A 14,483-nucleotide genomic window follows, 5' to 3' on the forward strand; every position below is an offset into this window, starting at 1 on the left:
AAATACACAGAGAGAAAAATAACACGTGTGGACTCGTGCGAGCTAACTGAAAAGGATGGCCACCAGAGGCGCAGCAGTCGGCAGCATGGGATGGAGTAGTAGTAGTACGAGCTGCTCTCTCTGTGGGACGGCTCCCCTCTTGGAGGGTTTTGTAGTGGGAGATTTCTATTGGCATTTGGCTCGTGGTAGTGGTCTCACTCGCTAGTGTTCATACCGACACCCTCCTAGAGGGTGAGCGAGTCAGTTATACTGACCTTTTTCTTTATTTTATTTATTCTGGTATGTGTTAGTACATTTACCCTAGAAATAATAGATTAAAGGATATTTCGCGCAAGCGACACGAGCTGAGCCCAGAAATTCTGTTTTTTCTTCGTAGGACGTTGTAGAGTTCTTCTGGTCCGCTGGCCACCAATATTAGGGCTTTGTGCCTTGTATGATAAGGCGCCCTATGAGGTAATGTTAGACTAGCGATAATCTATACGCTAAGTTGGTTGGGTATTGCACTTCCATCTTCAATGGAGTGTCTGGGGTTTTGTAGATCACTTACGAAGTCGGTATTATCTTTACGACGAGTGTTAAACTCATGGTTCGGTGAGGTTCTTGTAGAAAACACTAAGTATAAAAATAGATATAATTTCTTCTGAAGTTTTACATGCTGAAGATCAGATATGATTGTACAAGTCTTCTAATAACGATAGCTTGATCGCTTCTGCCAATGATAATGGCTAATCCTATTCCTCTACATGATAAAGCTTAGGTAAAGAGGTACAGGTCTTCTAATGACGATAGCTAACTCTGTTCTGCTTGTCTACCATCTCTGTTACAAGTTATGAAGGAACAGACAGTAGTTCGAAACATATGAACATACAATCCAAATGACATAGTTTCATACGAACACACAATCGAATGAGACGCTACAGATCACGTAGGCGGTAGTTGTCTCAAGCAGGGAGCTTGGACTAATGTTTATAAACAATTGAATGACTACAGGTGACGGCATGTTATCTTAGCCTACATACTTATTGTATACGTCATCTTTAGCGTCTCTAGTCTGATCACATTCCTGCAAGCAATCTGGTTGACCTCTTTAGTTTTAGACTTTTATATATATGGACTAACATTCCATATTTTTATTATGTAAACACTTACAATTGCACCCCCACTTATCTCCTGTTGTTGTGAGGTGAGGAAATAATAGATACCTCTTTCAAAGGAGTATGGTGGCTGCTGTAATCTGTCAAAATGAGTCTGGTGGCTTGCGTAAATCTGTCAAAATGATTCCTGTGCTTCTTTGATCGCATCTCAAATCAGTGAAAGATTGTTTTATTTGTTTCCCTAGTTTCAAGACTGTCAAAAGATTCCTGTACATAATCCTTTGATAACAACCAAGATCAGTGAAAGATTTGTTAGTATTTGTTTACTCAATTTTTTCTGAGAGAAACTTCGCCATTTGGGAGGCATTTGCAAGGCAGAACCCACCATGGTTTGCACGGCATCCAGAGGGTTGGTGCATCCCTCTGTTGTTTAGACATTTCTTATGAAGTCTTTGAAGAGACAAGGTAATTGTTCGAGGAAGTGTTCCTTGAACTGTGCATTGGTTGGTAGTATGGTAAACCCTGGCCCTATAGCTGCCTTTGTGGAAAGCAAAGGGCTTTCTTGATGCCATGGTACTGTAACTCTAAGATCTTGCTGGTATGGGCAATAATTCTATATCAAAGTTCTTGCTTTGTGGGTGTGGCATTGATTCAAATAGTACACAAGTTTTTAATTCCCTTTTCTTGTCCTCTGCACTGCAAAGGCTGGGTCCTGTAAAGGATTCCCATTACTATGTCCCTGAATCAAGTAACTACTTAAGTGCTCAAAAAGATTTTGTTGACCAACTTGACATTCTGGCTCTGTTAGATGGGAATGTTTCATCACCCACCCACCTAGCCATCACTGCTGTCTCCTGGCTTTTTATGCCTGGCCAGGAATGATGACCTTTTGAAAAGAAATCCCCTATTCTTCTATGGGAACTCAAAATTACATAGACATTTATGCCTGGTCCAAGCACTCCATGTTTACCAAGATGTGGCAAATGTCCCGCATGGTCCTTTATTTTTTTTTCTCTCATATCCTATCACAAACAAGCCATTTTCTTTGCATGGACTGAAAATTTTTGTAGTGCCACTTATTAGCAAAGCAGAACCCCACCATGTTTTGCATGACATCTAGAGGGTGGGTGCATTTCTTGCTTTCGAGGCATTTATGTTGAAATCTTTGAGTTTACAAGGTAATCACCTGAGAAAGTGTTCCTCAAACTTTGTTGGTTGGTGGTATGGTAAGCCCTGACCCCATAGCTTCCTTAGTGGAAAGCAATGGGCCTTCTTGAAGCATGGTATTGTAAGATTTTGCCTGTGATGGGTGCAATAATCCTATATCCCAACCCAGTTGGGATGGATGCAGTAATTTCATATTCCAACCCGGCCTGGGATGGATGCATTAATCCTATATTCCAACCCAGCCTCGAATGGTTGTAATAATCTTAGTATATTCCAACCCAGCCTAGAATGGGTGCAATAATCCTATATCCCAACCCAGCCTGGATGGGTGCTTTAATCCTATATCCCAACCTAGCAAGGAATGGGTGGAATAATCTTGTATCCCAACCCAGCAGAATTAGGTATGTCACTTCAGAAACACATAGAATAATGCATAGTTCATAGGTTCTTGTTTTTTCCTAGCCTTCCTTGTTAAACCCTTGTGGATATTCTGAACAAGAGAAGGTAAGCAAAAACTTTCTTGACTTTACTATGGGCCTTTTTTTTCATCTTAGTTGTTGGGATTTTTTAATCAGAAACTATGCAATTTTTTGATTTTTTGTCACCTGTCGATTTCTTTTTGTATGCCCTTTGAGGACTAACAGCAGCTATGCTATTAAATAGATTTTAATTAAGTAACTTACCCAGTAATTACATAGCTATGAGTTTCACTTGTCCAGTAGTTAAAATTCTGAAATTCGCTTGTTGCACTAATTTTCTGTTTTGGGTAGGTAGCAATGCCCCACACACTCTTGGGGAAAGAGAGGAACAACTTGGCAGAAATAATTTTGTTACTGCTTGCTATACACTGGTTGTCAGCTACAGTTTGTTCTGAATTTCTGGACTTTTCTGGTTGTTTTTTCATCACGATTGGTGAAGTATTTTCATTTGTTGGCCAATTCAGCATTATTCAGATAGTGTTAGGCTCTCTGTAGAGACAAAATTGAGTCTGATGATGTCAGACTCAATTTTGTCTAGTTTTAGATATTGTGTTAAAGACTGTAATAGATGCCTGACCAAGGAAACCTTTGATTTGCACACACTGTGCACAGATGTGCATAGTTTGTCCAGTTCAGGGGATTCTTCCCCTCAACGTCAGTGGCAATTAGGGAAGAAGTCTCGTTCCTTAGAGAGAAGCACTTTGGACGTATTGCTTCCTCTGGCTGTTTCCTGTTAAAAGGTTTAATTATCCTGAGCTCTTATCTTGCAGTAACTGGGGCAGCCTGGAATGTTTTTTCTTCAGATTGCCTCTCGGATGTTGTGCCCCTCCAGTGCCCAAGGCTCAATTGTTGTTTTCTCTGATGATGAAGCATTAGAGGACCAAGAAGCCCCTTCTTCTGCCTACACTTCTTTACTGAGGTTCCTCTAGCCACCTTTTGGATTTCTTTTCACCAGCAGCTCCTTTTGTCCCTGCTTAGACTTTTATCATGGATATGCAACCTTCTTCTTCCTCCAGACTGCACAAGATGGTACTTTCGTTTTTGGCGAAGGGCTCAATGAAGTGGAAGGAACACTTGCAGAGAAGAGAGAACAAGGCAGAGCCGCCTTTAGCTTTCCTCCCTTTAGATTGTCAAGAAGATACCTGTCGTATGCAACAGGAGAAGCTCCTTCCCTGGGAGTGTCTGTCTCCTCCCAGGGAGACTTTCAGGTTAAGTGGATTCTGCTAGATGGTCAGCCATTTCTTTAGCAAAGGTTATGTTTTTTACTTTGGAACTCACTCATCTTTTGAAGAATATCTTCAAAGTTTTCAAAGTGGTGCGGTTTTTCTACTGGGCTGTTGACACCATGTCTCAGAAGATAAGGGATTGCTCCGAGTTACCTGAGAATTACTCCTCGGACTGGTTAGGAGTTCTATCTTATATCAATAAGGGTATTAGGAATGGTTCCCAGGAGTTGGCCGCCATTTGCACATTGGGAACTCACAAGAACTTTGGTGCTTATATACGACTAGGAAGCACTCCATCACAGAGATCAGTGCTTCTGTATTCTCCCTTAAATAAGGGACATCTTTTTCCCTAGGCTATGGTTCTGAGTATTGCTTCAGACTTGTGGAAGAAGAGCAATCAAGATCTATTGTTGTAGTCATCTAGAAGGCCTAGGAAAACTCCTTCTGTTAACACTAGAGTCTCTCCCTACTCAATCACAGCCTTTTCATAGATCTTTCCCCCATTCCAGAGAATGTTCATTTCTCATCACGCATGATCAAGAATTCCTCGTCGAGATGATCATCTTGCAAGTGAGGATGTCATCCTTCATACCTAAGTCGGAGCCAGGCTCCAATGGTTTTGGGATTGTTGGAAGGACAAGGGCACAGAGCCCTAGGTAATAAATGTACTAAAAGAGGGATACATTATCCCTTTTTTAAAGAAGCCTCCCTTAGTCGGCACTCCATCATCTTGACAGCTTATTCCTCAGAAATCAAGGAAGTTTTTGGCCATTTGTAAACAAAGTGTCATCTCTCATCGAGAAGGAGGCCACAGAGGGGAGTAATGGGCATTTATTTTCCAGGCTTTTACAATCTACTTTTCTTGTCACCCCATGATGGCTTATTTAGCCGTTGCACTCGAATAAAAAAGCACAAAAACAACAAACAAAAGCAGAATGGGTCACGAAAGAAGATGGGCAACTTTATATAGGGACCAAACACACGCTGGGCTCCTGATGGAGCATTTCCAAGTGTACAAAAAAACGAGAAAACGTGCAATGACCGCGACAAAATTTTGTAGAAAAAGGTCTACGAAACCAAAACATACAAAAACTGAGGTCTGACTGTACTGAGCATTGGGCAGGGGGAAATTGCTTATCTTTGCTAGCTATTGGGATTGTCCTTTACTGCAAAGTTTCTCACTAAAGTATTAGGCGTCCACAACTCTACAGCCACGTCAACTACATGATAAGACGAGTGCTACCCAGAGGCAGTATCTGCAGCACCTCTCTCATCAGGTAAGGAAACAACAAACATGCTCTTAAATATTGGCAAAATTTTCTATTCTCAAATTCATTAACATAACTTGTTTTGGTAGCAGTGTCCATGCATCCACCTCCTCATTGTGAATCAACATGTAATTTTTGGGTAAGTTTCTTAACTGAAAATGACATTTTTCTAATAAGAAAAGTTTTATTTTATTCTTGCCCAGTAATTACACGATTGGGGCCCACCCTCTGCCCATGCATGGATTTTAAGAGGCATAAAACAAACTGATATCTTTGCCAAGTTGTCCATCTCTTTCCCCAAAAGTGGGCAAGGCATTGTTACCTACCCAAAAACAGATAAATAGCGCGACCTATGAATTTCAGTTTTAATTGGCGGTAAAGTGAAAACTCTTTAGTTATGTAATTACTGGGTAAGTATAATTAAAACTTTGTTTTATTATAAAACTGTCATGTTTTGGCAAAGAAACCCCTATTTTTCATAGCTTCTGAGTGTCCTCAAACACACCTGCTTTCCCTGCCAAAAAGGCATGGGATTTTGTGGCAAGCATTTTTCTTTAAGAGACCTGGTAAGTAATGGGGGTTTTGTCAGCCTGTATGCTGTTGCCACATCTGCATAAGAAAGGTGAAGGAAACCCAAGTAAATTTGCAGGCAAGGGAAAGAATCCTCTTGCCCCAAGTCTGCTTTTACTCTTATTACTTATTTGGAAAACGTTGTGTTTACAAATAGCATTTCCCCAAAATTTTTTGGGAAAATATTTTAAGTTTTACTAGAAAAACTATAGTGTGCTGATGTCAAATATAATCTAGTATGATAAAATAAAAATATAAGTCTGTGCTGATGTTTAAGATTTATACAGTTAAAATGTAGGAAATTGAAACTTACTAACTGCCCATCTTTAGTTTCATGCTTAATGAAGGTGTGAATTAAGTGTACTGTATGTCTCTTTAAAAGGTTATATAATTCTACTCCATTTATCTTTTTCTAGGATTATAGAATTACTTCAATGGATTCATTGTGTGTAAGACCAGCTTTGAACGTTACATATGAGTTTGACCAGCCAAACTCATTTGCATAGTGCCACACGTCAATGAAGTTAAAGTATTCTATCCCATGGAATAAATAAGTACTACTGGACAAATTTTGTTTTGCTTATCATCTCTTCAAAATCTAATAATGTATTTAGTACACAAACAGACAGAGTTACATACATTTTTATAAATTAAATTGAAAAAAAAGGTATAATTGAAAAATTTTTATGTAAAAAATTAATAGCGGAACTATCAAGTACATACGCACCTGTACTACTGGAATTAAACATCAGCATTAAAATACGCGATATAAAACAGGTGTAAAGTAGGTCCTGCAAACATATACAATCTAGTCTATAATCAACATCAACAAGTACCATGCACTTCCATATGTAGTACAATAAGTTCAAAGCATTTTATTTGTTACATCCCAAGCTAGACCTTTAGGTGTCATGGAATATTTTTAGTCTGATCTAAAATTATTATTACTGTTATTATTGTGCAAAAAAGCATCTGCACCCAAGCCAATAAAGCCATCAACTCAGCAAGCAAACTTCCACACAACAGAATGATCATATAGGAAAATTAAGACAGTGGAAAATATGTAAATAAATCAACAATAAGACAAATGGAAAATATGGAAATAAATCAACAACCAGGCAAATGCTTTGTAAGCATAAATAATGATTATACGTATTGACATACAGAGGCAATGATGCATTTTACTTTTATGTATATTGGTACTACGGCTTCTAATACTCAGAAGCATTAGCTACAACATCTTTGCTAGAAGAGTTCCACAGTTTTACAGTGTCAAGGGGATGAAATACAAATGGGCAGGTTGACATCATGGCACCTTAGACAATGTACATGTTGATGCCTTACAAATGATTAGCCCACACTTGTTCTTGAGAAGCATGTAGTGACCACTTTTTTAGATAAGTTTCCAAATGAAATTACCTTTGGAGGATTGCAAACAAGATCTCTTCTAAAAAGGGTCTATACCTAGTAACCATTGACAGCATAAGGAAAACCACACTCCATGCAATTTTGTTTAAAACATAATAATCCAAGATGCTACTGACATCCCAAAATGGGAAAAAACTCCAAACATAGCAGAGGTATGTGGCATTAACATTGTCCTCTTTGCAGATAATACACCCAAGTACTACTACTTTCGACAACAAAAATTCAAGTGAGATCTCAAAATGTTGGTTTTAAATGGCCTTCTTTTTTAGAAAGTACTTCTGACAAATACACAAAAATATCATTACCTGTGACAACTGTCCGTTGGTTGGCATGAATGCGAAAGGGTTGTTCTTTGTTGACTTGAAGAAAATGATTACCTTGGACAATGACTCCATCAACATTAGATTCTTCCAAGACCTCTAATGATTCCAGTTCATCTACCTATGAGGTGAAAAATAACATCAGTAGATATTTATGAAGTCTGCAGTTACTGTACAGTTACTTTCTGAATAGTTTACTGCAGACCTCTTAATAGAACTACTACCAAAATCGAATAGGAATATATATAGGTATTATAGGTATTAATTTCTCTAATGTACTTCTAATATTCCTGACTGGGATGGAAACTTAAAATACTAGTAACAAAATGGTAGTTTTTCGTTTTCCACACATTATTATAGATCTGAATGGTAACAAAATATTGCTGTCAAATAAAAATGGATATTCTACAGACTACTAAAATATCTAAGTGTTATGAAGAAACCGTTATTTACCTTGTTATTAATAATCCTCAGTTCACCAACATTATACAGGCCTTCAAAAGCCTTGTCTTTCACTATGCCAAGATCAGATTCTTGGATGGATATCTGCGTCACATTCTTTAAACCCCTGTAAGAAAAATAGATTGATAGAAGCATTCCCTCTTTTGTTATCAAAGATTTAATTCTATACAGAGTATAACCCCTTCAATTATAAACCAAAGGTAACTTGAGGAAGTATAGTAACACTGGATCCAGAACTATGTTATGGGTATTATAAAATTGTTAAACAGTAGTACAGGGTACCATACAGTGTGTAATCCCTGCAGGTACAAACATTTGATGTATGGTTTTTGCCATTATGTATTTGTTTAAAAAATATATTAAAATTCACTGCACATATTTTTGCAGTTGCAATTTATAAGACTACTCATTTTAAAGGCAATAGAAGCAACAGTGAATTGTGGACAGTCATGTGTGATCCCAAGACAGGCATTTGCTTACATCACACAATACATGATTTAATCTACTTTGCCATATTCCAGTCTCATTTTGAGCATCTTTGGACAGTTGAATGTACTGTGAAGAGTGAACAATTGCACCGGGAAGTGAATCATTGTACAATGTCCATTGTATTAGTTACTGAAGTGTTCCAACCTTGTGAACACCGTGAAAATGTTTCCTTAGCCAAGTCCAAGTGTGTGGTGAGGCTTCAACTCTTAAAGAAGTATACAAAAGCATTGGCTCTTAAAATGAGATTGGACCTTGGGAGTTGCAGCAATGAAAGACTAGGTGCCAAAGCAAACTTACGGTATGTCTATTAAATTTTTATAAAACTCGGGATTCTAGGTAACCTCCAAATAATTTATTTTTAAAGTATTCCCCATTAACGCTTGCAGATCTACATTTTACGTGATATAATGTTGTGATATTATAGGCAATTCAATATATACTGTATATGCAACTGCACCTCATGAGAAAGATATGTAGGGAGTTGGTCTTAAGTTGAGCAGGATGTGGAATCTGAGGTGTCACTATTTTCCCTTTATGACTGGTCATGATGGGATGCATTCCCATTTAATAGTTTGGACTATTGAATACTTAATTAGGGGGTCAGCTAAAGATGTTTAAAGTTCCCTGATATACATTTCTTTCTAAATTTTTTGCATACATACAGTATTAACAAAATTAAAGTAAAAATGCCAATTAAAATACCAGCCACCAATACTGACTCTTGACCATAAATGCATCTATGTAATATGATAACACCACCATTATATATACTAATGTATTAAGTGCAGTAAAATAAGTATCCAGTGCTTGGTAAATATATGAAAAGGCAATGGAAGAAATTTTCAAATCTTAAATACTGTCAGTTTTATCTTCTGAAACACATTTATAACATATGTTCCACATATGCACATGATAACAGTGGGATTTCCAATCATGTTAGAGTGACAAGTAGCGACGTGACAATCGTTCAACTTCGAGTGTTAGTTTGAGACATGCAAAACAGCGAATTCCGTAAATTTTTGTAAACATACCTAGCCACATTGAAGAGATCGCAGATGTGCAAATGGCCTGAATAAGCGGAATGTACAAGCGCCAGTTCAAGGGTCACGGATTGTGTGTGAAATGGAAAACGCACGTACACCGGAGGAGAAATGCATGCGTACAATTTCGTGTGTACAGTGGTCCCCCATATTCGTGGGGATGCATACCAGACCCCCCAGTGAATAGTTAGAACATGCGAATAGTTGGAACCCCTATAAAAACGCTAAAAACACCCTATTTTGTTAGTTAAAACTCAAGAAAAACCAACAAAAAATTGTTATATTTGGTTTTTTAATAGTTTTATCTCAAAAAGTGTATTTTATGATGAAATTGACAAAAAAAACCCAGGAATTTGTGGATATTTCTCAAAGAAAAATACAGCGAATTTTCCGCGAATAATTTGGGAAAAGTTTCTGAGAGAAATCCGCGAATGTGCGAGTCCGCGAATACGGGGGGTTTGCATGTATGCGTTCTTACATCTGTTAGAAGTCAAGGAACGAGATAAAATCTCTGGTATGGTAATTAATGGGGAATTATATGACAGATATTGAGTGTGAAACCAGGCAATAGGAGGTGCTTGGAGATCCACGGAGATAAGGTACAGTGAAAGAGAAACTTTGAAACTATTTGTAAAGTGTGAACAGGGAAGTGCCGAGAACATTGAAAGACTTATAGAACATATTATTCATTGCACTCGTGATGTATTTCAGTGTTTGATAAATATGGTTCTTTCTGATGGATTCAATTGTTGTTACCTAATAATGAACTCTATAGACTTTTCTCTCACGTTTATTGATAAAGACTCAGAATCATTTGACAATGGGGATATGGTTATGCAAGGTAGTAATGGTGCCTCAATGATTTTGGGAGTCTTTAATTCATTTCATCCAATATGATTACATAGAAGAGTAATAGAGTTTTAATGATCTTTTTGGGATTTCTTTAATTCATTTACTATTTCAATTTTCATGTTAGTTATTTTGGGAAATAAAGATTATATTTTCGTATAGCGAGAGTTTGAATTTGCCTAAGATTCATGATTGACTTTCAGCTAGCTACAGGGAAGGCAGGCGATGGGAATCAGCAAAGGTAGGTCTTGCTGTCAGATAGGGGTTTTCTCCTTTTAGTTAAATGGGGTCATTTGACCTCGTAACAGTTGGTGGCAGCGGTAAAGGGCAATTAGGCCTATGGATTGCATTTCTGGAGAGACTTGGAATTATATTTGAGTTCGGGGATGAGGTAGATGTTAGGAAATAGGGATTATAGTTATGTATTTTTGGCAACTCTCCTCTACTGCTATCAAGGTGTTGAAGTCAGCAAAATTAGAGTAGTTGAAGAGTCAGCCAGCCTTCTAAGGCAATAACAATGTTCATTGTGTGTAGGTATGACGAGTGTTGGTATAATAGTTATGGTGGGACTGTCTTACAAGGGTTACCCGTGTAATAATTACTCGCGATCACAAGTGTAATCATATATATACTCGCTAATGCGGGAGCAGACAACTTTAATGTGTTTAAGGTGCCGTTCCTTAATCAGGACGTAAGTGTTAAATATTTCCTTCCATTATTGCTTTTTTTTGTATGTCAAAAATTTGCTCACAAGTGTATTTCATTTCTATTAATTTTTTTTTTTTTTTTTGTGGGTTTAGTTTGTCAAGTGCAATGCATAGGAATATGCTTGGTACGACGTCTTTCATTTTTGTATGTGAGCAAGTGTGAGAAAGAGTGCTGCTGGCTAAGTGATCGTGTAAAGTCAGGAAATATGAGGGAGAAGCAAGGGTCTGCCTCTCATCTTTTCTTTCACTCTCTCACCTCTTTCCATTTTCTATGCAATGACACACATTTGGATCATCTGAAAACCTGGCCTTCAAATGGAAAGAGTAGATCTCCTCCCGTAGAGTTGAGAGATATTTGTTTGGGAATAGCAATTTATTGGGAATTGGTGTATGCAATTTCTTTTATTGAGGACTGACACATTATTACTCTGGTGTTGGTGGCTTATGTGGGGATAAATAGATTAATGTTATTGATGTCAGGGCTGTGGAGGATTGAATTTTCTGTGATGCCAAATTCTTCAGTGTAGAGAGAAAGAGAGAGAGAGAGAGAGAGAGAGAGATTGAGACGAGAGAGAGAGAGAGAGGTGGTTTGTGATAGAAACAACTGTGAGTATTGATTGGAGGTACTGTTTATTATTTTGTAGTTTAGTACGATAGCGAGTGTTTCGAGTGAGTGCTTTTTTTGGTTCTGGCTGCAGCAGAAAGTGAATGTGTTTTCGGCTGCCTGAAATATTTATCTTTCTTTGGATTATCTTAGTCTTGGTTTTGACAGTAAATACTTTTGTTTTTTTTAGTGTGAATGTAGTAGTGAATGTGAGTGATAGGATTAGGTTGTAATTGTTTATTTATTTATTTATTTATTTAGTTTTTGAATGTTGGTGATGGTTGACGTTTCTTTACAGGACCGCAGTTCCTCCTTAACCTTCCTCTATATACAGTGCTCACCTACCTAAGTTGTAGATATGGAGTTATTGTCCCCTTGTCTCCCACGCCATATAGCATTGGATTGCGGACTATTTGCATGGAATTGGATAACAGATTTGATTGCTCTTGGATGATTGTACGATTGATGTTGACGTCTCGGAACGAACCTTGATTATTGTGACCAAGATATAAGATTGATATTGATGAACCAAACAAAAACTTCTTTCAGTTTTCTTCTGAAGATTGAAAAAGAAACCCACAAATTCAATTTGTAACTTGTTTACTTCTAAGTATTTACATAGTTTTACTCCACACTCGAGTACTTTCAGGCCCTTCTGTGGCCCATTCTCAAGAGATGTTTGGGATGTTAGCCTGGGTCAAGGCCCAGCAGTCTTCTGGACTTCTTCTCGTTGTGCTGTCATTTATGCGATGGCTGTTCTGGTTTTCTTGAGAGTTGCCAATCCACCTCTTGTCGCTCTGATATCCTGAGCTGATGGTCAATGGGATTCACCCTTGTGTAAGGGTGGTAAGACATACTCATAGAAACAAGAAAAGAAACAGGGATATGAATTCAGCACATATAGAAAGCCCACACATACAAACTCATCTATTCATTTCTTCTCTTTTCATAGTCATGATATAAAAATAGGGGTTCTAACAGGTTTATTTCTTGTAGGGCAATGAGAACGTGTGACCCTTGCAAGATAGAGCAAGAAATAAATTACATCGATAAAAGAATTCGATGCATTAGCATACCCGGAATGGTTCAGAAAAAGGGCACTAACAAAGCTAGAAAAATATTTTTACAGAGCGAATGTAGAGAGTACATGGAATAAAGAAAACAAGAAAATAGTTGCCCTCCCTTTTATGCCTAAAATGAAACAAATCACTTCAAAAATGAAAGAAAGTCAATATAATTTAATTTGTATATACCTTTGATAATACCCTAAAAAACAAAGTATGTAAAAATAAATTGGAAGGAGAAGACAGTAATACAGATGATGTAGCGGGGGTATACAAAATCAATGCAATAATTGTGGAGACAGATATGTGGGGGAATCAGGTAGGGGAATAAGGACTAGAGTCCAAGAACATAGAAGGGCAGTACAGCTTAACTCAGGGGAGTGCTATAGCTAGACATTGTTGGGAAAATGACCATAGGATGGATTTCAAAAACAGTAGGCTTATATACAAAAGCAACAAAATTAGTCACAGGAGGGTAGTAGAAGGTGCACTTATCAGAGATATTAAAGTAATTGAAGGAAACAAAGGTTTTACCTCAGAAGATCCCATAAGCCGAGCTTTGATATTAAAAGAAGCTAAGATTGACCCTGCTGACCTGGAGATTAGGTTTCCTGCCCAACAAACTTTCGGTGACCACACCCTTACCACAAGGGTGAATCCCATTGACCATCAGCTCAGGATATCAGAGCGACAAGAGGGGATTGGCAACTCTCAAGAAAAACCAGAACAGCCATCGCATAAATGACAGCACAACGAGAAGAAGTTCCAGAAGACTGCTGGGCCTTGACCCAGGCTAACATCCCAAACATCTCTTGAGAATGGGCCACAGAAGGGCCTGAAAGTACTCGAGTGTGGAGTAAAAACTAAATGTAAATACTTAGAAGTAAACAAGTTACAAATTGAATTTGTGGGTTTCTTTTTCATTGATATTGATGACGAACGACTATGGCTGGACCTTGGAATTGAGAGTGGAATCATTCTTGGAGGATAGATATTCCTGAAGTTGATGACTGAACGAATTTGGATGGACATTAACTGCAGATAATACGATTGACATGGAAGTACCAGTTGGCCACGGTACTGTGGCTCAAGTGTCATAGTTGAGTGCTGGAGGCATTATTTGCCTATAAGGCCGCTTATATATATGTCATATAATCTTGGGTTAAGTTCGTTTATGTTAGGTTGTGTTTGCTTGGTTATTGGTTTTTAAGTGTTATATGTTAGGAAATATAATATTAAGGTATTTGAGTAGTTTAAATATCCTTTTATCCAAGAGTCCGTAAGTAGAAAGTTGTGTAGTGAGGAGACTATTGTCTGTAAGGGGGATCAAGAGTGTGGGGGTTGCTTTAGTGCATCCCGCCACAGGGAGAATCCTGAATCATGAGTCCCCCTAAAGAAGAAAAAATGGCCAAAGCAGGTAACAGTCAAACTTTGGTGCTTAGGATAACTAATATAAGTGCGTAGGTAACCCTTTTTTGGGGCGGCATTGTTGATGGCGTTCTGTCCCAACCAGTGAGGGAGTGAATAACTTCTTAAAACGCAAGGGAAGTAAAACTTGACGCAGGGGCGTTCACAGAGGCAAAAGCCTTGTTAGCATTTCAATAAAGGGGATTTGTCATTTAGATGCTGTAATTTCTAATACACAAAATGTCGGTCATGGACCGAATTACAAGTGTTTTCTGAGGACAGCCTATGGAAAACAAAGGAACACGGAGA

General features: G+C 38.0%; 1 protein-coding gene across 1 annotated transcript in view; it reads right to left on the minus strand.

Annotated features, from left to right (window-relative positions):
- LOC135220852 (leucine-rich repeat and immunoglobulin-like domain-containing nogo receptor-interacting protein 1) overlaps positions 1–14,483 on the minus strand; it is a 474,574-nt gene that overhangs the window by 38,300 nt on the left and 421,791 nt on the right. Inside the window, 2 exon segments of the mRNA XM_064258419.1 lie at positions 7,538–7,673; positions 8,006–8,120. Coding sequence (XP_064114489.1) covers positions 7,538–7,673; positions 8,006–8,120 — 251 coding nt within the window.

The sequence above is a fragment of the Macrobrachium nipponense genome, chromosome 2, assembly GCF_015104395.2.
Source record: "Macrobrachium nipponense isolate FS-2020 chromosome 2, ASM1510439v2, whole genome shotgun sequence".
Lineage (NCBI taxonomy): Eukaryota > Metazoa > Arthropoda > Malacostraca > Decapoda > Palaemonidae > Macrobrachium > Macrobrachium nipponense.